Source organism: Rhinopithecus roxellana, chromosome 5, assembly GCF_007565055.1.
Source record: "Rhinopithecus roxellana isolate Shanxi Qingling chromosome 5, ASM756505v1, whole genome shotgun sequence".
Taxonomy (NCBI): domain Eukaryota; kingdom Metazoa; phylum Chordata; class Mammalia; order Primates; family Cercopithecidae; genus Rhinopithecus; species Rhinopithecus roxellana.
Genome location: NC_044553.1, coordinates 169,771,833 through 169,797,713, shown reverse-complemented (window position 1 = coordinate 169,797,713; position 25,881 = coordinate 169,771,833). Strand labels below are relative to the sequence as shown.

At 46.5% G+C, this 25,881-nt stretch overlaps 1 protein-coding gene across 3 annotated transcripts in view; it reads left to right on the top strand.

The window, feature by feature from the left end:
• The window catches only part of NOX5 (NADPH oxidase 5), a 129,718-nt gene extending 115,322 nt beyond the window's left edge, over window positions 1-14,396 (top strand). For all 3 annotated transcript variants that reach the window (XM_010363641.2, XM_010363640.1, XM_010363639.1), the window contains exons 11-16: window positions 2,548-2,592; window positions 3,168-3,292; window positions 3,585-3,666; window positions 4,709-4,808; window positions 12,615-12,781; window positions 13,838-14,396. In XM_010363641.2, the coding sequence (XP_010361943.1) occupies window positions 2,548-2,592; window positions 3,168-3,292; window positions 3,585-3,666; window positions 4,709-4,808; window positions 12,615-12,781; window positions 13,838-13,969 (651 nt within the window). In that variant the 3' untranslated portion in view covers window positions 13,970-14,396. The remainder of the gene's footprint in view (window positions 1-2,547; window positions 2,593-3,167; window positions 3,293-3,584; window positions 3,667-4,708; window positions 4,809-12,614; window positions 12,782-13,837) is intronic.
• Window positions 14,397-25,881: the final 11,485 nt, after the last annotated feature.

The window sequence follows — 25,881 nt, the reverse complement described above, 5'->3', positions numbered from 1 at the left end:
TTCTGGTGGGGAGACAGACAATGAACAAATAAAATATATGCATAATATGTCAGGTAATAATAAATGCTGTAAAGATAAATAAGTCAGTGTCAAGAGGTAGGGATGGGAAAAGTGCTATTTCAGAGAAGGTGGTTGTTTACAATAATGAGAAAATGAAGCTAATCAAAATGCCCAACAATGGGAAAATACCTAAATACATTGCTGATCACCTTTACAATAGAATATTAAATCTCCTAAGAAAACGATTCGGTCAATTTAAATGTATTTACTTGGAAAACCTGTTAAGATGTAGTAAGTGGAAAAAGCAGGCTACTAAAAAGTATGCTCCATTTATGTAAAAGTATCGTGTATGTCTGTGTTAGAAAAAAATCTGTAAGTGCACGGAGAAAATGCTGAGTAGTTATGTGCTCTGATACTTTTTTCACTATTGTTTAATAGTTTCTATATCTGTATTCTTAAAGCTAGCATTATTGATTTGTGATTTAAATAATAAAGAAATTTCTGTTTTGAAACAAAGCAGAGTATACAGCCCCCACCCATCCATTCCTGCATCTCAGCACAGGGAGTTGTAGTGTCCGACAAGGACATCACTGGAGCTGACATCCTACAGGTCCAAGGGAGATCCCTGGCCGCAGGACGAAGACCTGGTGTACACGAAGACAAAAGAGGAGACTCACACATGGTGGGAAGCCTATTCTGAAGATAGTGGCCTAGTAAGGCTGAGGAAGGTGGGACTAGAGGCAGGAGGGCCAGCTGGCTTATCTTCCCATGCATGATGCGTCCTTGGAACATGCCTTAAGGTCAAGCCATGTTCAGGAAGGACGACACATCACCTGGGTGTCTCTGAAGCCAATCATCTGCATGCTACCTTCCCAACTTTTGCGTAATAACTGCCCCAGTAATACTTTCTACTTAATATTTCTCTTACGTCCCAACATTACTTTAAACTTAATTGTATTTCGAAAGGAGTCTTAAGATTATTATCTCTGGTGGAAAACTAGTATTGCATGTCATGAACACAGGATAGCTCTGAAAGTAAAAACAATGAGAATCAATGTTATTAAATTCTTGCTAGACGGCCTGTCTGCTAAGGCTCCAAGTCAGAGGTGGTGCTCCACACTCTTCCCTGTGTTTAGTACATAACATTCATAAGAAGGAAGGAAGGAAGGACATGAATGACTCCAGCAAGCACAGCAAAATCAGGAATGACTCGTCTCTCCTTGTCCTCCTCTCCCTCTTTCTTCTCTTTCTCTTCTTCTTTCTTTTCTTTCTTTTTCTTCTTTCTTTTCTTTCGTTCTTTCTCTCTTCTCTCTTCTTCTCTGTCTTTCGTTTCTTTTTCCTTCCTTATCTTTCTTTCTTTCTTTTCTTCTTTCTTCTTTTTTTTCTTTCTTTCTTTCTCTTTCTCCTTCCTTCCTTCCTTCTCTCTCTCTCTCGCTCCCTCCCTCTCTCCCTCTCTTTCTTTCTTTCTTTCACACTTTCTTTCTTTTCTTTCTTTCCTTTCTCATTTTGTAAAAAGGAAAGAAAAAAAGAGAAGAGGTTAGTAAGTGGTAGAGAAGTGGTAGAGATGCATTAGCCAGAATGGAAGGCTTTCTCGTTGCCATCAGAAGGACTAAAGAAAATTGAAAGGAGAGGAGCTGTCTCATAGCCTAACTCTCAAACCACCACCAGGAGTTCATGCCCCACACCAGGGGAGCAGCCTTCAGTCATCTCTGGACAAAGAAGCAGCATGGCATGATGTCACGATCCTGGACAGGCAGCAGGAGACCCAGGATCTACCAGAGCTCTGTGGGAACGTGGGCGTGTCCTTCCCATGCTCTCAGCCTGGATGATTGTGAAGGTCACTCCTAACTCTGCCTCCTGCACCAGAGCAGGAAATAGCACAGGCTCCTTTAGGCCTGTTCTGGGGTCTGCTTCCTTCACCTTCCAGAAGGAAAGATACTGACTCGAACAGGGCTGTCTGACTGTCTACCATGCTCTAAGTCCTGAGGAAGACAGAGGAGGCCTGCTGTCTTCCCCCTAGGAGCACACTGTCTGCAACCCCAGAGCAAAGCCCTAGGGCCCAGGGAACTGTGAGCCAGGGGAGACCCTGGCTTCTCTGCTTGGAGAAGGTGGGAAGAGCTTCGAAGAGGAATAGCAACTTCAGATAAGCTGGACAATGAAAGATACAGTGTGCACTGAAGGAATTTGACAGCTGGGGAAGAGGAAAGGATGTTTCAGGCAGAGGGAAAAGAATATTTCAGGCTAGGAGGGGAGTGCTTTCCAGTCACACCCTGAAACTGACTTGTGCTGGACCATAGGAGCCACTGATAAATTTTCAGGAATTTCATGAGCTGGTTATTAAACACAGTTGTTATGGTGGGAGCCACGGTGGGCAGGATTTACACCACAGAAATGGGCAGAAGCTAACAATCAAGACTGTTATCCCTTCTCCAGAAGTCACTTTACCAGCACATCCCTGATGTTCTCCTTCAAGGGCAAAGAAGCTTCTAAGAAATGCCTAATACTGTCCACTCCAAGACCCATAACTCTCTGCTCTACTCCCTGCAGGGCTCCAAGATACTTTTGGAGAACCACCAATTTTGTAACATCAAGGTGAGAGGCTGCAGGGGTGGACATGAGCAAGAACGCCTGCCCCAACCAAAGGAAATGAAGTCTTTGCCTTTAAGGAGGGGCTATTGTGATTGTGGGTACTCAAGCTCCTCAAATCCCCATGGGCTGACATCCAGGTATCCGGGTCATTTAACCACATCCCTCCCCCTGCTCTTTATATCCAAGGGTGCTCAGCCTCACACCTCACACTCGGCCTGTCTCTTCTCCAGGAGCAAGGATGGGTGTGCAGCGTACAGGGCTATATGCTCTCTGTCCCTGTCTCCTGGGCACCCACGGCACACACCCGGCAGTAACAGGCACACACCCCTGGGATGCGGATCGAGTCCTTGTTTTCACTAGCTCTGCATTCTAACACCTAGAGCTCTCCCCAGGCTGGTGCTGAGAGCACAGGATGTGGAAAGAGCACTGGATTGGAAGCCACTTAGACCTGGGTTCCAGCCCAGGAGATGTCTTTCTACGTATAAAGGGGGTCCTGAAGTCCTGGGGACATCCCTTGGTAGCAGGGGAGACCAGCGTCACCCCGTTATCTCCCTTCTCTGACTCCTTCTTGTGCGCAGTGCTACATCGATGGGCCTTATGGGACCCCCACCCGCAGGATCTTCGCCTCTGAGCACGCTGTGCTCATCGGGGCAGGCATCGGCATCACCCCCTTTGCTTCCATCCTGCAGAGTATCATGTACAGGTGGGCAAACAGTGTGCTCCTGCCTGCATCCTGGGTCAGAGCCCCAAGGCGCCCTCCCCGCTCCTCCTCCCTTTATTCCTTCTCCTTCCTCTCCTTTCACCTGTCTCTGTCTGCTCTTCTCTCTCTTGCCTCTCCTGCTCTGCCCCCATCTCCTTTTTGTGTCTTATTCCTTCCCTTCCTCATAGAGTGGACTCTGCCACCCCACCCTTGCTCCCTGTCCCCTGAACTATTCTCTGGGGTCTTGAAAAGTCTCGCCCCAAATTTACCACCTGTTCCTCCTGCCTCCCCTCAGGCACCAGAAAAGAAAGCATACTTGCCCCAACTGCCAGCACTCCTGGATCGAAGGTGTCCAAGACAACATGAAGCTCCAAAAGGTGAGTACCACCTCCTGCAGGCAGGCCTCCAGACCTTCTCCCCTGGACACCTCCTAAAATAGGAGCCCATCCTCCTGTGCAAAGGTAGGAGAGGATAGGTGATCCCTGATGGGATCTTTCTTTCCCCACGATACCCTGAATTCTCTTAAATGAGTTCTCCTGGTGCCTCCTGAATGTCTGAGCCCCGCCCCTGCTTCAGTGTTCCCATCACCTCTGAGACATGTTCTGAACATTTCATTAAAGGTTGCATAGCTTGAAAGCCAGGCAGTCTGGATTCAGTTACAGCCATAATGCTACCTATCCATGACCCTATGGTGGTTTTAAGAATGAAAACATACTGGCTGGGCATGGTGGCTCATGCCTGTAATCCTAGCACTTTGGGAGGCCAAGGCAGGCAGATCACTTGAGCCCAAGAGCTCAAGACCAGCCTGGGCGACATGGTGAAACCCCGTCTCTACCAGAAATACAAAAAATTAGTTGGGTGTGGTGGCGGGCACCTGTGGTCCCAGATACTTGGGAGACTGTGGTGGGAGGATCACTTGAGCCCAGGAGGCAGAGGTGGCAGTGAGCTGAGACCACACCACTGCACTCCAGCCTGAGTACAGAGTGAGACTCTGTCTCAAAAAAAAAAATAATAATAATAATAATGAAAATAATATAATCAAATAATAATGAAAACATGTTTGCCTTTTGAAAATTCATCATCCTGTATATGCCACTTAGAAGAGTTTCTTAAAAAGTAATTTATGTTTTTCTGGCTATCCTAAGCTAGTATTTCAACACACTGTTTGTTGTAAACAGTAGAAGATATTAGAGAATTTCCCTGCCTTGGGGTCAGAAACCTGGTTCTGGTGCCATGCTGCTCTGTGATCTGGGCATGGCTGCTCACCTCTATGAGTCTTGATTTTTCCCTCCCTTAAATGAGTATGTGAATGTTCCCTGCTTACTTCAGGGTGGTCATATGGGTCCCAGGGATTACAGATGTGAGCCTCCTGCAGATGAGGGAGACCCAGCCGCTGAGCTGAAGGGCCTCTCCCGCTAGGTGGACTTTATCTGGATCAACAGAGACCAGCAGTCTTTTGAGTGGTTTGTGAGCCTGCTGACTAAACTGGAGATGGACCAGGCCCAGGAGACTCAACATGGTAAGAGAGGGACAGGGCCTGAGGGCAGTGGGAGTGGGACAGGGGCTTTCAGCATCTTCAAAAAAATAATTTATTGATATGAAACCCACGTAACCTAAAATGAACCATTTAACCATTAAGCGAACTCAGAGGCTTTTTTTTTTTTGAGACAAGGTCTCACTCTGTCGCCCAAGCTGAAGTGCAGTAGCATGATTATGGCTGACTGCAGCCTCTAACTCCCAGGTTCAAGCAATCCTCCTGCCTCAGCCTCCGGAGTAGCTGGAACCACAGGTGCAGGCCACCACTCCAGCTAATTTTTTTTTTTTTTTTTTTTTGTAGAGAGGAAATCTCCTTATATTGCCCAGGCTAATTCAGTCTTTTTAAGAAGGTGTTTATTCCATATCTTGAGAAGTAGGATGGGGGGAGGTTCTATTAAAATGTAATATTTTGTAAAGTTGAAAAACAGAAGAGGGAAAAAAAAGCCCTCATAATCTCATCCAGCTATCCAGATGACGCCAGGCATTTTAAAGGATTCCCTTCCAATTTTTGTTTTCTTACTCACATTTTATAAAAATATATTTCTTTATTTTTATAATTTATCTTTTTCATGACATATCTTTTCATTCAGAATAGGCACATGTTGAAAATTTAAATTCCTAGGACTCACCCCAGACCTTCCAAATCAGATGGATTCTCTGAGAGTCAGGCTCAGGAATGTACATTTTAACATGCCCCTCAAACGATTCTTATTCACACTAATTTATGTTTGGCTTTTGAAGTATAATTTACATACAATAAAGTTTACCAATTTAAGCATACAATGAATACAATGACATTTTGACAAATGCATACAGTAGTGTAACCGCCACTGCAATCAAAATATGGAGCATTTCTTTCCATTACTCCTGAAAATTTCCTCTTCCTGTTTTGCAGTCAACACCCTCCCCTGACTTGTAACCCCTGGCAACCACTGGTCTGCTTTCTATCACTACAATTTTGCCTTTTACAGCATTTTATATAAATGGAATCATATAATATGTAGTCTATTCCATCTGACTTCTTTCGCTTAGCATAATACCCTCAAGATTTATCCGTGTTGTTGCATGTATCAGTAAGTCATTCATTCCTTTTCATTGCTAAGTGGTATTCCATTTTATGGGTGTACCACCATTTGTCCAATTATCTTTTAAAAAGAAATTTAAAAATCAGAAAAACAAATTTTTTATCTTTATACACATATTTACCATTTCTGGGTTCTTTACACTTTTTGTGCTTGGGTTGAGATTTCCGTCTGGGAAAGTTTTCCTTCTGCTTGAAGAACTGATGGTTCTTTGTAGTGCAGGTCTGCTGGTGAGAAACTCTTTTGGCTTTTGACTGCAAACACCTTATCGCACTTTGATTTTTGAAAGATATTATCACCAGTTGATTATGTTTTCTTTCATTACTTTGAAGATACCTCCTCATTGTCTTCTGGCCTGCACCCTTTCTGACAAGATGATTGGTGCCATTACCTTTGTTCCCCCATACATAATGTTTCTTTTAAAAATCTCACCACTTGTAAATTTCTATCTTTGTCACTGGTTTTCAGTAATTTTGTTATGATGTGCCTTGGTGTGGTTTTATGTTTCTTATACTTGGAGGTCATTGAACTTCTTGGCGTAATGGGCTTATAGATTTCATGAGATTTGAAAATTTTCCAGTTGTTTGAAAAAACATGTTTATCTGTTTTTTGTTTGTTTACTTCCTCTTCCCCTTCTTGCCACTTCAGTTACACAGTTTGATATTATCCCACAGGTCACTGAGTCTCTGTTCTTCTCTTTCTTTCTCTCTCTCTCTGCTTCATTTTGGATGGTTTCTATTGCTATGTCTTCAAGTTCACTGATCTTTTCTTCTGTAGCACATTATCTATTATTCCCATCCTAATAAAAATCCCAGCAGGATTTTTGAAAAGTAGAGATTGACTAACTGATTCTGAAATGTACATAAAAAGCCAAAGGACTTAAAACAGCTGTTGATTCTACCCAATGTATTTTTCATTTGTTACTGTATTTTTCTTCTCCAGATGTTCTGTTTGGGTCTCTCTTACATCCTCCATTTCTCTTGTTGACATATTTGTTGTTTTGTTTTGTTTTGTTTTGTTTTGTTTGAGACAGAGTCTCACTCTGTCACCCAGGCTGGAGTGCAGTGGTGTGATTGTGCCTCACTGCAGGTTGGGCTCAAGCAATCCTCCCATCTCAACCTTCCAAGTAGTTGAGACTGCAGGCATGCATGACCATGCCTGGCTGATTTCCTTGTATTTTGTAGAGAAGGGGTTTCACCATGTTGCTCAGGCTGGTTGTATTGAACTCCAGGGCTCAAGCGATCCTCCCGCCTCAGACTCGCAAAGTATTGGAATTACAGGCATGAGCCACCACGCCTGACCATCATATTTGTTTTGTTTTATTTTGCTTTGATGTTCTTGAGCACATTCATTAATTATTTCAACGTTTTTGTCTATTATGTCTATCATCTCTGTCACTTACGAGTCTGTATCTAATTACTAATTTTCTCCAGGTTAAATTGTATTTTCTGGCTTCTTTGCATGCCCGATAATGTATTCTTTGATGCCAGGCATTATGAATTTTATGTTGTTGTGTTATGGATTTTGTGTTCTTTATTATTTTATTTTATTTTTTATTTTTTTGAGACTGGATCTCGCTGTGTCGCTCAGGTGCGATCTCAGCTCACTGCAACCTCCGCCTCCCAGATTCAAGCAATTCTTCTGCCTCAGTCTTGCAAGCAACTGGGATTACAAGTGCCCGCCTCCACGCCCGGTTAATTTTGTATTTTTAGTAGAGATGGGGTGTTACCATGGTGGCCAGTCTGTGTCAAACTCCTGACCTCAAGTGATCCGCCCGCTTCTGCCTCCCAAAGTGCTGGGATTACAGGCGTGAGCCACTGGCCTGGATTTTGTGTTATTTCTTTAAATAGTACTGCACTTCGTTGTGGTGCACAGTTAAATTATGTAAGACTGTGGGTCTTCTTGAGGCCCACTTTTAACTTCTATTGGGGTGAGTCTAGAGCAGTCTGTAGTGTGGGGTAGGACTCTACCTCATGCCCTATATATGGCAAAGCCTCTTCGCTTTTAGTGGGAACACAAACTACTCCCAGCTGCTTAGCTCGAGCTGTCATCCATCCTAGTTTTTCTGGTCATTTTCTTTCACACATTCAATTAATGCTCAGTCAGGGACTTGGGAGAAACTATGCAGATTTCCAGAGCTAGTGAGTGGCCTCCTCCCTGCCTCCCCTCCTCCCCTGCATCTCTCCTTCTCTCCTTTGCTCCTTCCCTCTCTTCCTTTCTGCAGTTCCCTTTTCCAGTCTTGCGCCTGGTATTCTGGCTGTCTCGGCCTCTGTGAATGCCAGTTTCTGTCTCCTCGCCTCAGGAGACTGCAACAGGCAATAAGCAGGGCTGTTGTGGGGCTTACTTCATCTGTTTCTCTTCTCTCAGCAATGACAGTCCCGTGCCACCTGCTGACCGATGTCTGGAAACCATTGTTTCATGTGTTTTGTACGTTTTTCTGGTTGTTTCAGGTGGAAGGGTAAATGTGGTTCGCTTTACTGCAATGTAAATTTTTCATTTTTTTTTTTTTTTTTTGAGAGAGGGTCTGGCTCCGTCACCCAGGCTGGAGTACAGTGGCACTCACTGCAACCTCTGCCTCCCGGGCTCAAGTGATCCTCCCACCTCAGCCTCCTAAGTAGCTGAGACTGCAAGTGTGCACCACCATGCCCAGCTAATCTTCTTTTTTTTGTAGATGGGATATCTCCAGGTTACTCAGGCTGGTCTTGAACTCCTGAGCTCAAGTGATCTACCAGCTTTGGCCTCCCAAAGTGCTGGGATTACAGGCATGTACCACTGCACCTGGCCTGCAACATATATTTTTGATGTACACAAGCTGTAAGTAGAGACAAACATGGATAAACAGATATATTTACTGGGGGTTAATGCTCAACCTTTTTTCTGATGAGTGACAATCAAAAAGTTTAGAGAATGATCTAAGATAAAGATTAGACACCCTGGCCGGGCGCGGTGGCTCACGCCTGTAATCCCAGCACTTTGGGAGGCTGAGGTGGGTGGATCACGAGGTCAGGAGATTGAGACCATCCTGGCTCACACGGTGAAACCTCATCTCTACTAAAAATACAAAAAATTAGCCGGGTGTGGTGGTGGGCGCCTGTAGTCCCAGCTACTCAGGAGGCTGAGGCAGGAGAACAGTGTGAACCCGGGAGGCAGAGCTTACAGTGAGCCGAGATCGCGCCACTGCACTCCAGCCTGGGTGAGGAGCAAGACTACGTCTCAAAAAAAAAAAAAAAAAAAAAAAAGATTAGACACCCCTTTTTCCTTCCATTCGTATTTTTTTAAAAAAGATTAAATACCTCAGTATATATGAAGTCTTTAACTGTTTGGTCACTTCTTTTATACTTTTATCAAAAATGAAGGTTTGGCCTGGTGGCTCACGCCTGTAATCCCAGTGCTATGGGAGGCCAAGGGAGGATTGCTTGAGGTCACACACTGTCTCTACAAAAAAAATATTTAAAAAAAAACTAGCTAGGCATGGTGGCATGCACCTGTAGCCCTAGCTACTTGGGAGGCTGAGGTGGGAGGATCACCTGAGGCCAATAGTTTGAGGCTGCAGTGAGTCATGATAGCACTACTGCACTCCAGCTTGGGCAACAGAGTAAGACCCTATCTCAAAAAGAAAAGAAGGCTTGAATGTCTTCCCTTCACCCTCTCCAACCTCTCCCTCCTCACTGCCCAAATGTTTGCTGTATTCTACATATTTTAGTAAGCATTTACTCTCATCATTATTAAGTATGGTGAAATATTTCTCTGGATCATATCATAGTCTTAATGGACATCTTTGTGGCATACTGAGGATTTACACTATATTTAAATGTTAGTCTCTTAAAGTCATTGTTTTGTTTTCCTTTTAATTTATAGAAGGAGAAATATCTTTAGATATGTTTCTGACTTTTTAAGAGAATTGGTGTAGTGTTTTAGACTTGTTGAGTTCATTAGAACTAGAACGTATTTGACTCTTTAATTATCACAAGGTTGTCATGAGTGAATTCAAATTCCTATGATAAATACAGTTTATACGTTCAAGTAATCAAACAGAGTTTTCTACAAGAAACTATCCAAACAGATCTAGTTTACTATAACAAACATTCAGAACCTTAAAGTTCAAGTCAACACTCTTTGGAAGATAACTCTTCAAGCTTAGAGTAGTTCAGTAAAGCTCCTTGCCCTTTCTTGTAAATAACGATTACAGCAAATATTTATATACCATTGACTTCTTTTTCTTAAATGCTTTTACTGATATTAATTCATTAGAAACTCAATTTTATGATGACAAGCTGAAGGAAAAGTTTAAATTTAATTTAAATTTTCTAGTTACTGGCATATAAATATTTGCTGTTTGCTTCTTCCTAATCTGTGTAAACAAAGGGTAACAGCTAACCCACTGCTTTGCATTCTCAAAGCCACTCGAGTCAACAACTCTATCACATCAAATTTCTTTCAGGGTTTCTCATTAACTGCAGCTGAAATTTGTGGCTTCTGATTTCAACTTTAATTATACGTCAAGGTTTGCATTAAATAATTTTTGGTTTATAATTTTTAATTTCTATAGCTTAAGCGTCAATTATTCTAAGTTTGTATCTTTACTCCACCCTTAATAGCTATAGAACCTTGGGCATATTATTTAACCAGTTTGCCTTGAAAGCAGTTATCTGAAAAATCTGGATGCTACTAGTACCCACCTCATAGGATTGTCATGGGAATTAGATGAGATGTCATCTGCAGAACACGTAGAACAGTGACTGGAGCTTAATAAAATGCTTGATAAATTTAGTGGTGGTGGTGGTGGTAATAGTAACTGCTTAATAAATTTATTTGTAGTAGAAGTGCTGGTAGTGATAACTGTTTAATAAAAGTAGTAGTAGTATTTAATGGCTATATAATGAACGGTATAGTTAGTGGTTATACCATAAATTATTTAACCAAGCTCCTACTACTGGACATTTTGTTTATTCCTCATTCTCCATAATCATAAAAATGCTGAAATTAATATATTTGTGCACATAATTTTTTTCTGGCTTTGGATGATTTTCTTAGGAAAGTGTCCAGAAATTAGATGGTTGTCTCAAATGCAACTGGATGGAGAGGGTGAAAACCATGCCAGGTCATCCTCCACAGTCCCTTTATCTTTTCCCTCCCACCATGGTGTCTCCCCTTCCCTCCTCTTACCCCTCTCTGGGGTATGGTGACTCTGAGGCAGGGTAAGAAGCAGGGGGTCCTCCAGGTGGGCATCTCATAATACATCTCCCTCCCTCCCACACCATCCAGCATGACTAGGGGTTAAGTGACATGCGACATGAAATGTGCTATCCCTCCTAGGGCCATTTGCATTGTAACAGCGGCTAAGACCTTAGGCCAAATGAAAAATGGGCTGATGGTGACTTAGGAAACAATGAAAAAGCACTTTGGAATGGCAAAGCTCCTTTAGCGTGGGTGTAAGGGAAGAGACGAACAGGAGAAGAATGAGGTGATCGTCAGCTCGGGAATGCTCCTTCCCACATCCTAGATCAGGCCCTGTCAACTCTGGCTTGAACCGACACTCAAGCCTAAGGCAGCACTCACCAGTCTTTTTCTCATCATGGCACACATAAAAATGATAACATTCTTATGTCACGTCTGAGTATGGAACACAGAAGTGCCCACCTGGGAGCTCCTGAGTGCTGAAGGATCAGTATCCCAGCAGACCTATAACTTTGTGGCGCAGAACTGCAGGTTCTCTGGCCTCGTGGGCTCTTTTGTGCCAGTCTCCTTCCCCATCTCCTCAGCAATCCGATGCCCCTTCCTAAAGCGCTGTTTCATTATGTCACGCCCTACTCAGTTACTCTCAACCTTCCCCTCTCTCCTAGCTGGGCATTCAAGACCCTTCTCATTCTGTCCTCAGTCTGTTTCCAGTCCCATCTCCTTTTGCTCCCACCCGAGGATGCGGCTCCAGCTGGGCCCCACACCCTGCCCCGCCAACGTCGCATTTGTTCCAGCCTCTCACTCTGTGCTCACACTAGTCCTACTTAGCATGCCTTCCGGTCACCTCTGCTTATACTGTCACTCCTCATCCCAGGCCTAACCCAGTTCCATCACTTCTGGGAAGCAGCTCTGTCTGCATTAGCCCTTCCCTGCATATCAGTAGCCTTCATGCTATGATCCATTCACTTGGCCCTTGACCCTTTAGTCCAAATTACCTTTTCATGTGTGTGGCTTGTGTCCCCAGCCAGGATGAGGACAGACATGTAAGGCACAGAAGGGCATGAGCTTTGGAGCCCAGAGACTGCCATGCTCACGGCCCTGGGATGCATTTCTTCTTCTATAAATACAAAAGATCTTGGCCAGGCACAGTGGCTCACACCTGTAATCCCAGCACTTTGGGAGGCTGAGGCGGGTGGATTGCTTGAGTCCAAGACCAGCCTGAGCAACACAGTGAAACCCTATCTCTACAAAAATACTAAATAAATAAATATAAAAGATCTAACTCTTGGAGTGGTTGTGAGGCTCACCTTAGTACATATAAAGTAACTAATGTGTGCCATGCACATAGTAGGGCCAGCTCAAGCAACGGGCTGCCTTTCCTCTCCATGGCACTGGTCACATGACAGATCCTGGGCAAAAGACCTATGGGTCTCCCTCCAAGCCCCAGGGTAAGGCAGTGGTTGGCATACTGCCCTGTGCCCATCATGGGTGCTAGACCCTCAGTGCAGTCCTCATCCCCTACCCAACAGACCGCTTCCTGGAGCTGCATATGTACATGACATCTGCACTGGGCAAGAATGACATGAAGGCCATTGGCCTGCAGATGGCCCTTGACCTCTTGGCCAACAAGGAGAAGAAAGACTCCATCACGGGGCTGCAGACGCGCACCCAGCCTGGGCGGCCTGACTGGAGCAAGGTAATGCCAACTGGAGCCCTGCAGCTTGCAGATATGGATGAAGCTGAGAGCCCGAGGCAGCGGTGGGGCAAAGTCAGGGGCAAAGTGTGAGGTTAAGAGTTCAGAGTCCAGCAGGGACCTCATGGTGCAAAAGGTAAACAGGGCGCCTACACTGGCTTTATCACTAGCCTTTGTTCCATCATTAGCCTCAGTTTCCCCATCTGTTCAGAGAGGAAGCTAGTCTCTATGACCTCAATGACCCCTGCAGCTTTGACTCCCTATGGACCAGTGTCAGAAGGCCTGAATGGACAAGGACCTGGAAAAACACCAAATCTTATCATCTCCTGTTACAAATGGGGAAACCGAGGCACAGAGACATGAAATCGTTTGCAATCCTTTTATTTTATTTCTCAGATTGGTTTTGTTATTATTTTCCTTCCCTGAACACTTACCTGTCAGGGTATACAGTTTGCAGGAAATGGCCCAGAAGGTGCTGCTTTTAAAAGTGCTGCAGATGACCCCATGTCTGGGTCATGACAGCTGAGTGGGAGGGGAATGTCCGTGGTGAGTGCTTGGGCATCGAAGAGGACTCTCAGAAAAAGGCAATTCATAAGCAGAATTTGGGGTAGAAAAGGGTCCTCTCTGGGGGAAAGACTGACATCAGGAAAGATATTTAAATCACAGCAGGTGGCCAGCCCTGGGGACTAACACCAGGTTCAGACTCCCACGGGAGTCCCAGAGCACTGTATGCATCTCTCTGCATATCTAATTTAGTGCCTGTCTCCCACAGTTGCAGATCCTTGAGTGGAGGGCCTGGGTCTTACTTATTTCTGGCCCTGGTCCCCTCCCTGGGGTTCTGGGTTATGTTGCCAGTTGAACAAATGGTTCTTAGTTGAACGGCTGAGTGTCGAACTTTGCTGTAAAATCCAGCAGCTGTGCCATGCAGCTCCTTGTGTAAAATGGGGATGCTTACTGCTGCTGACCTGTTATGCTGTTACCTCCAGGCAGTTGTGCCACTGGTGAGTCAGCAACTCCACCTATCTTCCCTCTTCTCTTCCTCAACCCCACTGACTCCAGGTGTTCCAGAAAGTGGCTGCTGAGAAGAAAGGCAAGGTGCAGGTCTTCTTCTGTGGCTCCCCAGCTCTGGCCAAGGTGCTGAAGGGCCATTGTGAGAAGTTCAGCTTCCGATTTTTCCAAGAGAATTTCTAGCCTCACCTCTCCAAGCTCTGCCCCAAATCCACACCATGGGTCTGCTTCGTCGCATTATTATGAACACCTCCACAGGGACCAGCCTCAGATAATCCACCCAATAAGACAAAGCCTAGGGACCCCCTAATCCTGCTCAATGCAGAGAACAGGAGACCCCAAGGGACAAATGAGCTTCCTCTAGAACCCAGGGGAAGGGACAGTGCCTTGTTCAGTCTGCTGTAGATTCTGGGGTTGCTGTGAAACTGAGGAAACCAGAGGCTGGTGACTGGAGCTTGAGGGTGGGGTTCGAGGGGCCGAGGGCAACCATTCCTCCAGACATTTTCTGACGGAGCCTTCCCCTACATCCATGGTCCCAAACCTGCCCAATCATCACAGTCATTTGGAAGCTTGTTTCTCCAGCATCTTATAAAATTGTTCAAACATACAGAAAGTGAGGAGAATCATACAGTGAACAGTGTTACCTACTTTCTAGACTCCTCAGTTAATATTTTGCTCTGTTTATCACATATTATCCATCAGTTCCTCCTTCCTCTTTCCATCTGTCAACTTACCTGATTTTTTGCATGCATTTTCAAGTTAGGTGAAGATGTCTCAGCACACTTTGCCACTTGGAGGAACCTTCTTTAAATGCACATTCCTTGGTCCCACTATCAGAAATTCTGATTCTGATGATCTGGGAATGAAACCTGAAATATGTATTTTCCACCAAATCCATTTGCATCAGGAGAAATAAGCAGGATCTTTCCCTGGCCCTCCTTGTGTCTTCGTCTCCTCATCTCCCTGTCTCTCCTGGCACGTCCCTCAGAGCCTCTCCGGTCTCTGTATGTTGGCCTCTTCCTTCTCTCTGTGTGCTGGGTCACTTGAGAGACAAGATGGAGACAGCCTCTTTTCGTGCCTCTTTCTGTATCATGGACAGGCCAAGTGCCTGGAGATGAAGCAGGCTGAGCCTGGAAGCTCAGCTCAGCCACACCCCGACTGTGTGGCCCTGGAAGCTTCCCCATGTCTGTTTTTTTCGCCTGTGAAATGGGCTGATGCCATCCCTCAGTCACAGTTGCTGTGAGGTGAAATGAGATGCCAAGTGCTCAAGACATTCCTCCCCCACTGCAGTGCAGCTCCTTGCTGCTCCAGGCTTTCGTGCGTCTACGTCACTTTTCTTCATTCTGGCTCCCTCTATCTCTGTTTTCCAGCCTCTGTTTGCATCTGTCCCTGTCTGGACAGGAGGGAACAGCAGAGGCATCAAAGGCTCTCTCAGCACATACTATGGGGAGGAGCGGCCCAGAGCAGAGGACGGGGGGGCCTCACCTCCTCCATCTGATCTGGACATTTCCATCTGTGCCACACCATGAGGTCCTGTGAGCCCCACATTTCCTGGGCATCCTCCACCTTGCAGTCAGTCCTGCTAGGTTCTCTTCTTGACAGTGTAAAGCACCCTTCCCCAAGGCTGCCATCATGGGTTTGGAACCAGGCACTTTCCAATGGGATGGTAGCTGGCACCTTTCTTTTCCATGGGTTGGAAGTCCATGGTTGGGAAGGGGGAGGTGAAGAAGCCAGATCATAACCTGGACGATGACATCCCTTATCTAAGGTGGGGCTGGGATGCAGCAGATTGGGGGCGGGGAGGGGTTAGGTGTGACGTGCAGGGGATGAGCCAGTTGGGCGGATGGAAGAATGAGGGTAGGGGAAAGCTGTCTTTTGAAAGGAGCAATAGGAAGGGATGGTGGAGGAAGAAGCTGAGGCAAGCCCCAGGGAGGGGAAGGCAAAACATGCCCTGGGGACTGGGACAGATCAGGATGGGAGTGAGGATGTCGTCTCTAAGATGTGAGGAGGAACAAGAAGAAGAAGATGAGAGGAGGAGTGGGGCCTGGCTGCCAGCCCTGCAGTCTAGTAGAGGCTAATTCGATTTGGGTGGGTGGAAAGTGGGGATCACACTTGCACCGAACCTCCATCTACCGGGACCGGGAGTCAACAAGGCCAGGAGACCTGGTGTTGGGGCCTTCCAACCGGATCGTGTTTAATTTCCAGCAAGCCTGGGGAGGCACACAACCCACCGGGGAAACTCACACCTGGAGTTTTACCAGCCTGAGGCCACACACTCTTGGAACCTCTTTCCCTCTGTTGAGTCTGTACTTTCCCCTCTGCACCAGGCTTGGGAAGGCTTGGACAAAACACTCTCTGGAGCACAGAAGGAAACTAAAGCGAGTGTCCTGACTTAGGCTGGAGGATGTAAAGAGGGTGTGCCCAAATCATTTGGAAACGTGGCAGAATCTGTTTAGCACAGGCTGTCTCACACATGCACTCAATGCACACACACATTCGCATGTCACCATTTTGGATTCTTTCCAGTCTCTGTCTACACCGCCTTAACACATTTGAGCCCTGTCCTCAGTCCTTTGCTGTCTTGTAACAGATTTCCACCAGGCTCCCACCCGTATATACAAATAGTCAGCTGTTCGTTTAGGACTTAATATTACAGTGAGTGGGAACAGGTGGAAGAACTTGTACATACGATTCTAAAATCCATGAATGCCCACATGTGTGACGACCGTATGCCGGTGTCCTAAGGTTTTCTCTCCAGACAGATTCCAATTGCCCACGAGAGGGCGCTGCAGAATCACGGATCTCAAGAGGCTTTGTTTCCCAGGAAGTGAGACTGGTCCCTGAGTGGCAGTGAATCAAAAAGAAAGGGGCCGGGAAGACAGCGCCCTGTTCCAAAGCTCCCCACTAGAGGCAAAACCTCCAGGCTCCATCTCTGTGAAGTCAAGAGACTTCATGTTCAAGGTCAGAGTTTCTCTAGCTGTCAGCTTCTCACCGCTGCCGCCTTCCCCCTAAAACTCTACCCTCCCCATACCCAGTGTCCAGTTCTGGGCTTTCCTCTTTTCTCCTTGCAACAAAATGTCCATCGGTGAGGTCCAGTTGAGCTGAACAGGCCTGGCTCGGGGAGAGTTCACAGGTCCAGGCTCTGTCTGCCCCAGTGGACATGTCATAGAAGGCAGCAGGACCACACATGTGAACGGATAGCACGCATGGTCTGGCCATCTGGATGTTTCCCAGATGTGCTGATGTGCATCATCAGCCGTCAACAGGAAAACGCATCCGGATGGCCTGCTGACTTTTCTCCTTTCACCAGATGTTGGCAATGCTGCAGACACATCTGGGCCCATGACAGATAAGGCTGACACACACAAAGACAAAAGAGAAGGAGCAAAGGCCAGTTATTGGCACTTGTGCCCATCCTCACCCATGGAGCAGCAAACTCCCCAAGGCCAGACATGTGGACCCGAAGCCTAGCACAGAGTGTAGACGGGATGTCGGTTCCTCCCAGGGCAAGGGGTTACTTAAATGGAATTATCCTTACAAAGGGTCTTTTGCACCTAATTGTCACTTGTAATTTGGGGAACAAAAGCACAAACACAAGCCCACTGAACCACTTTGCCAGGCGCCGCTGCATTGTTCTGTGAGGACAGCGCTGAGGGAGACAGCAGGCATTCCTGAAATGACCAATCAGGCAGGCCGCTCCCGGATGAGCCGCACAAGTGCAGGCTATTAATACACTGAGCCAGGGGCATTCGTGGGAGGGGAGGGGGCGTGGGCAACATGGAGAGTCACCAGACTGGCAGACAAGGTCGAAGGTAGGGAGGGATGAGGAACATTAGCCGAGACTGGCTCTGGGCCAACTTGTTGGAGATGCAGTGGACAAACTTTTGCCCTCTGGGAGGCAGAGCACTGAGGTCTACACTTGCCTCTGCCCCAGGCTGCTGTGTGACCTTGGCTGTATCATTTGACCTCTCTGAGTTCTCACTTTCTTCTTATAAAGTGAACGGATCAAGTATGTATGTGTTTAAGCACTTGTGTATGCATTTACAATTGTCATTTCTAGAAGGATGCATGAAAATATATTTATCTGTGTGCTCTGGGGAGTGGGAATGGAGGGATACAATGAAGGAAAGGATTTTGTGTTTTTGTTTTCCTTTTTGCCCTTCTGTAAAGTTTAAGTTTTTATTACTGGTATGGTTTTATTTTAAAAAGAAACCCAAAGTAGAATGTCATGTAAAAGAAAATAAAACAAGTACCAAGTGTTTGATATGATCCTATTTATAGCACAGAAAATAAATGATGTATGTATATCGTGTGGGGATAAAATAGATAAAAATACACGGAAAGACAGTTAGAAGCCATCCCTAATCTGTCTTGGGCCCAGACAGCCCTTATCTGTCTGGGCCCAGATGTGTCTACAGCATTGTTAACATCTGGTGAAAGGAGAAAAGTCAGCCAGCCATCCTGCTGCGTTTTCTTGTTGATGGCCGACGATGCCCAAATGCCAAGCAGTTCGCAGTGGTTAACTGTGGAGGAGGCAAAGGAGGACTTGAATGTTTTCCTCTTCTCTGTTTGCTGTATTTGTGTGTTACCCGAGTAAGGTTTCACTTCCTGTATTACTCACGTGATATTTTACTTTTTAATTTATGTACTTTTGTATGGCTTGTATCTATTTTTAAAGAGTAAAACAATATGCGCAGATTATCTGCAGTGTTGTCTCAGATCCTGAATATTGATTTGTTTTCAAGTGAAAGTATTTCGGGCCTAAGTCAAGGGACTGGCCATCCACGTCAGGGGTCACTCCCTGGGCTCTTCAAAAAGGGAGGCTGCTATCGTGCCCATTATCAATATGCTGCTGGCCCTGAATGGCCTAAGTATTAAAATAAAAGGCCCTGTCCAGGCCCAAAACTAGTCCAGAAGGACTGTGGAGGCCGTGTGCATACACGTGAAATTGTGTGCACAGGGGCTAAGCCCAGCACCAGCCCAGCCTGGGAGTTCAGAAGCCTCAGGGCACGCTGTCTGTGCTAAACAAATACTCATATTAACCAGCCTTCCTGACAGATTGATGCATCTTTTTATGATCTGTCTTTACAATATGATGACTCTCTCCTTTTAAAAATAAGATTAATTCAGACAAGACATTTATTTTATGAGGAAATTCATCCCAGGGGGGAAAATACTCAAGCTGAATGCAGAGATGGCTGGAAAGAGACTTGACTCTCAAGGAAGCTTCCAGCCTCCAACCTTCGCCACCCAGCCATGGCCCCAAAGGGCTGCCCTAATACTACTCAGGGACAAATGGGCCCTCTTTAACTACCCTAGCCATGTGAGTGTAGCCTGCTGGAGAAAACAAGAAACAAAGACAGGTAGTGAGTTTTTGTGTGGCAGGGAAGAAAAGGATGCATTTTTTGGTAAAGGAAAAAAATTCTGAGATTTACCCAAATGTGGCTGGACATGAGTTTTTACATACAGATTAAACTTGTCTTTAACCCTAAAGAATGTTCAAGAACAGTGAATGATTTGTCTCTGTGTCCCCAGTGACTAGAATAGTGACACCACCTAGTAGGTGCTTGGTATGTTTCATGAATGTTTCCACTGCTGTGATCTGTTTCAGCTGCCGACCCCATGAGGTACCCTTGACTCCTCTATCTCCCCCATCTTCTTCCTTCAGCCAGTCACCAAGCCTGTCAACATGGCATTCTAAATGCTTCTCAAGCACATTTCCTTCCACATTGGCCCTGCCTTGGTTCAGTCCTTAAATTGCCTATTACCTGGACTGGTGCAGCAGAGACAGACCGGAGAAAGGAAGACCAGTTAGAAGGAAAGGAAGCTTGGAAGACCAGCCAGCTAACTGGTCTTCCTTTCTCCAGCCTGGCTCTGATCCATCCTCCACACACTGCTGTGGGTCTGACTGCACACCTTCTTTTTGGAGGACTCTCCTATCATAGCTGTCAAACTCCTGAGTCTGGCAAAGCCCTCCCCCACATAAGCCCTGGATGAAGATCTACTACCATTACAGCCAGTATTACCTGGCCCTTGCCTACCTCTCAGGTCTTGGCAATGTCCACCTTGCTCTTTGTACTTTAAATAACATCATTTCGTGCTCCCCCAGGACACTGTGCAGCTTCGCACCTCCAAACCTTTGCTTCTGCATCGCCTGACACTTGGAGCACCCGTCCCCGTTTCCAGATTGAGATTTCAGAACACTTTATCATCAGCCCACCTGTAAAGGCTTCCTTGCTTGTCCCTCCCATTGCAGAATAAATAGCCTGCTCTGTAGGATTGTACTGTATGTACCTACTTGTACCTACACATGTATTGCATGGTCCTGTATTTGCCACAAGTCTATGAATTCCTTGTGGGCTTTGTCTCCCCAGTGCCTGGTGATCAGAATAAGTGTTGGGGAGCCGCTGTGACTCCGTTGAGCCTCCATCTCATTCCTTTCCCTATCTTCTCTGCTGCTCTCCTTCAAGATTAAGAATATCCCACCATCCCCACAGGCAGACAGGACCAGTGGTACAGGTGGGTAGAGCAGGCGGCTGCCTTTTAAGGTGCACCTTCAGGGGCCCTAGAAAGATCCCGCCTCCCCACAGCTCTAGATCTCCCACACATGCTTTCGTTCCATAGCCAGGGATCCGGTTGAATTTGCAAACCCTACAAATCCATTGGCAGAGGTGCACTCCACCTTAAAATCACACTTAGATGAGACAGGCTGGTGACAGAGCTGCTCCCAGCTCCCCCCTTGGTAAAATGAGGAGGTGGGGCTCATGGTCCCTGGTTCCTTTGTGCTACCTCCTCCTTCTCTTCCTCATTCTCCTCCCTCTTTCTTCTTCTAACTCAAAAGAGATGAATGACTTAGAAAGCAAATGAATCAGAGATAGGGAAAGTAAAAAGAGAGGTAATTTTGCCAAGTTATTATTCAAAGGAGCTCTCTGGGACTGAGAGCAAGAGTGGCCCCATCAATCACCCAGCAGAATGGGGCAGGCGGGGGACCCAGCACTTGGTGTCTGTGGATAACTCTGTGCGTGAACAACCAGGCCAGGAGCCTGGGGCCCTTGCCAGATGCCACAGAGGAAAGAGGCCAGAGGGACACTGAATGGGGACAGTTAGCCCAAAGGCCTGAGAGGGCTTCACTGACCTGCTTTACTCAACAGAGCCCCCTGAAAATCCCATTCTAGTGTGGGCCAAGAGTGGGAGGAGGGAGATATGACTGGCAGGGGCATGGCAGGAGCCTGTTCTCCCCAAGGTGTTGCTACCCCAAGGTAAGAAGCCAGTGGCCCATTGGATCAGATGGGGATCCAAGCCATACTCATTCCTGTATTCCAGGCCTTAGGCCAGTGAATGCATTCTCACCTGTAAAGTGGGGATGATAATAAGATTGGTACTATTAGGTAGGGTAATAGTAAGGATTAAATGAGTGAATGTACATGAGGTGCTTAACTCAGTGCCTGGCATGTAGTACATTTCAGTCAATGTTGTCTGTCATCATGCTCATCACAATTACATTCTATGGAGGTGGGCAGACAAAAACCAAGTAAACAGATGAATAAACAATGACATTGTGGAGAGTAAGAGCTCTGAGAAAACAAAACAGGGAAATGGCAGAGAGTAAGTGCAGAGAGGAGCACGGGTACCTGGAGTCAATACCCTGGGGTGCACATGCCAGGAGTTGTGTGATGACAGGAAGTCATGAAATGCTTGGTGTTTTAGTTCACCCTGTAACCCGTAAAGTGAGGGCAGCAATGCCCACCTCACCATGGGGAGTGTGGGGGCAGGGGGTGTGGTGTGAGAATGTATGTGAGTGCATGTGTGTGCTCATGGGTGTGAGTGTGTGCATTTGGGGAGGAGGTAGAGAATTGGATAAGGTACAACTGTAAACTATCAGCATTGGGGCACAGAGAAACGTTCAATAAATGATGATCATTGTTCCTGCCTATGGCAAACCTCAATAGATACTAATTCAATAATAATGTGATTTAGAAATTTTCCAGATGTTAGGACTTTCTCAGGGAAAGGTTATTCAACAGGGAGGTTGCCGTGGGTCCCCCGCCTTGCATGCTCCGCTTCCCAGCTCCACTGCCCCCTGGAGGTCTCTACAGCCCCTCATTTTCATGTCCTTTGTGACCAAGCCACATTTAGAGACCTAATAAATGCCTTCCCTTGCCGGGAGGACCATCAGGCTACAGGATAGGGGAGAGCAGCCCGGAGACAGTGCCCCTCCCTGCGTCCTTCTCCAAACACTGATGATCCCGGGCTGCAAGAGGCGGTAGAGATCAACTCCCAGCCCCTCCATCTCATTAGCACTGCATTATGAATTCCGGGGATAATGTATGTGATTTCCTCTCCTGATTGCTGCTGAAATCTCCTGCCTGTTTATCAAATCCCAGCCATGCTCTGCAGCCCTCTGCTCCTTGGCTCCGGGCTCCTCTTCTCCAGAGGAGGAAAACAAGGAAATGCTCCTAGGGGATTCTGGCTCTAGAGAAGAGGATCATGGTGAGAGTGAGCAGGAAATAAGGTTGACTTTAGGGGCAGAGGGCAGAAGGGCTCCATAAAGCATCTGACCCCCAACCCAGGGCCGCACTGAGGCTAAGCTCCCGGGGAGGAAAGCCCTACTAAATCAGCTGAGACCTACTCTGTCACCATTAGAGAACCACTCATTCATTCGTTCATCCCACAGGCATTGGCTGAGGTGTCAGGCACTGTATCAATTAACAAGGATACCAAGATGAAGCACAGGCCCTGCCCTGGAGTGACAGGGAAACACACAGGCCCATAATGCCAATACAAGGGGCAGATGCCGGCACAGTCCTCATGAGGTGCTGGGGCAGCATGAAGGAGAGAGGAAGCAAGGTCAGTGTGGGGGCGAGATGACCCCAGGTGGTGGTCTTAAAGGAGGAATGAGACTTCACCAGCTGGAAAACAGGGGAGGGGAGGGTATATCTGTGCACACAAGTCCTGGCGTGTGAAAAGACCCAGAAGCGTGAGTTGCTGGGTGGGATCTGCCCATCTTGGGGTGGCTAGAGGCCAGGTCAGGAGGCAGCGGGAGAGGACAGGCATAGTGATGGACCTCGAGGCTGTGCCAAGGCGTTTGACTTTAATCTGAAAGCAAGGAAGATCCACTAAAAGGTGGAAAGCAAGGGCGTGTTTGGTCCCATTCACCTTTTGGTGGATCTTCCTTGCTTTTAACACCTTTTAGTGTGAAAACCACTAAAATCAGGCGATGGGACGAGACACACCCTTGCTTTAACACCTTTTAGTGGATCTTCCTTGTTTTAACACATTTTAGTGGGATGGGGATGGGCCTGGACCTCATGGGTCAACACCTTTAGCAGCTGTGAGCAGGGCATGTTCCCTAGAAGGAACATGGGCAGGACAGGCAGGGAAAGTGCCTATGACGATGACCGCTTTGAACCGTGCATTCAGTTGCCACCAGATCCCTTTTCACTTTCTCTGGGCACAGGTTGGTTCAGATGTGTGTGTGTCATCTCCTGCCAGTCTGAAAGACCCCTGAGGCTGGATCCTTCCTTCCCTCTTCACATGTCCTACTTGGAAAAGACCGTAGGAAGCAGCAAGCACTCAATAAGGACTTTTTGCCTCATCTTGGATAGTTTCGATGCCATTTTACAATTATTTCACTGTTTCCTTACTGTTTGCAATGATGTATTTGCCACTGAATGTTTACCTTCTCCAGTGTCTGCCTCCCCTGCAAACACAGAGACAGCCCGACTCTGACTACCTGCCCAATTTCCTTCTCCCTTCTCTGTTGCGAACGGAACCCTGCCTTGTTCTGGGTAGTCTCAAGTGATAAACAGTGACCAAATTAACCATGAAGATTCTGAGTGAGCCCAGGCCTATGGGAGGATCTGCTGGAGATTCCAGGGAAGCTTTTGCTCTTCTGCTGAAAGGAACGAGGGAGGCTGGTCCACCTCTTTCTCCTGCTTCCTGTCTTGACTGAGATTCCTGGGCATCCTGAGGTCTCCTATGCCCATGAAGTAGAAACCCCAGGCATTCAGGACAGTGACAAGGCCCTTCCCTGATCCAGGCTGCCTTCTTGCTCTGTGAGGGCAAAAAGTTTGTTTTTCTCTCTGCTGTTTCCCAGCTCCTAGAACAGCGCCTGGTATGTGGTGGCCACTCAATCATCCTCTGTGGATTGAGGGAAGGTCTACATTCCTTAGGCCACTGTTAGCTGGGAGTTCTGTTACTTACAACTGTACATATGCCTAACTCAGTAATTGTGAAAAATATTAACAGTATATGCTAAGATTATAAATGGAGTAAACTGGGTAGAATCACAAACTAAGGCACCACCCTAAAATGTGAAGAAAGGTGCTGTCATGAGCCACCTGTTTTCCTTTCCCCTCAGTTTTTCTCTGCTCAGAGCTGGAACCGCTTTCCCCTTGCCCCCTCCAACTTGTACTTGCACCCCTGTTCCTCAAGGGACTGGCAGAATGGCTCATTTTCCTATGAGTCCACGTTTCATAGTACAGGTCATCACCTTTTGGCCTTGCCTTGACTCCCAGAGCTGAGGATTCAAGCATGACCCAGATCTTCCTGGGAAGGAGAGCTTCAAAGCCCCACCAAACACCAGGAAGGGAGAGAAGCAAAGAAGGGAAAACCCTGAAATCATTCCTGCCACATGGCTACAACCTTGCGTCATCCCTGATGTGAGCCATTAACCTGCTAACTACCAACCAATTAGCTCTGGTTTAGGCTATGCTTCCCTAGCTTATGTCTCTGCTTCTCATCAGTCACACAGAGGGGCCCTTATAACCCCCGCCCCTTTGAGGCTGTCCTTGGGGGAGGCCTAAAAGGGTCTTCTATAAACAGGTTATACACATCTTTCTGAGCCCCCTCCAATGGGTGCTGAAGAGAAAGTTTCCCCCAGGAGACTCCACAATCAGGGACATTTATAAAAGGGATTATGCTGTCATTTGCAAGTTATGTTTTTACCAAATGGAATGAAGAAAATGAAGATAATGAAATAACCAGCTTTCCTGAAGTCCCTGCTGCAGGCCTAGAACCTGATTGGCAAGATCCCCTTTGAGACCCATTGTTTTTATATCCATTTGATATCAAACTTGAGTTTCTCAGTTCCCACTCCATGTGCTCCTGTTTTATTGCTATGTGACTATCAATGCCCCCCATTTCCAACCCCAGCCATTCTCTGAACCGTCACCTGCACTTTCCTTCAAAATCCAACTCAAGACTCTCTCCCTGTAGGAGTGTTCCTAACCCTAACCCAAACCCAATGACCCTATCACTAAACAGTCTGTTTACATCATACTTCCAAGCACACACTTGTGTGTGGATTAGTAAATGTCTAGAATCTTTATACTTGCCTTTGTACAATCTTCTTGCCCAAACTAACTTCCTGAGGGGAGTTGTGGGCAGTTCTTCTGTATCTCTCCTAATGAGAGTCCATGATTTGGTACATAGTGAAAGCTCAAAAATATTGCTGACTTTTTCAATAATCTGTTGCTTTGTAATACACCAATCCAAAAGTGAATGGCTTAAGACAACCATTCTATCATCTCTCATGAGTCCATAGGTTGACTGGGATCAGCTGGATGGTTCTTCTGTTGCACATGGTAGCAGCTGGGGCTGTGGTCATTTGGGGACTGTACTGGGATGAAGTATCCAGGATAAGTCACTCACTTGGCTGGTGCCTTAAGAGGGTGGATGGAGGCCTGGCTCAGTTGTGAAGCTGGGACAGTTGGGCCTCCCTTCCTCCCTCTCTTCCTCTATCCATATATTCTCAAGGTCTCTCCTTCTCCATTGGTCTCTGTAGGTGACCTCTCCAGCACAGAGAGACCACACTTTTTACATATTGACTTGAGGATCCCCAAAGCACAAAAGTATAAGATTTGAGAATTTTTAAAACTTAGACTACAAACAACTTAGTGTCACTTCCAACACACTTTATTGGTTAAAGCAAGTCACAGGCCAGCTCAGATTCGGTGTGGGAGGGGATCACACAAGGGTGATATGATTCACTAAGGGAGGTCTGATTTACTCGGGAACATCTTGGGATACCTGCTGCCCCTTGACTGAATGCCCAATAGCATTTATGGAGTCAAGGGTCTGGTTTTCATTAGTGC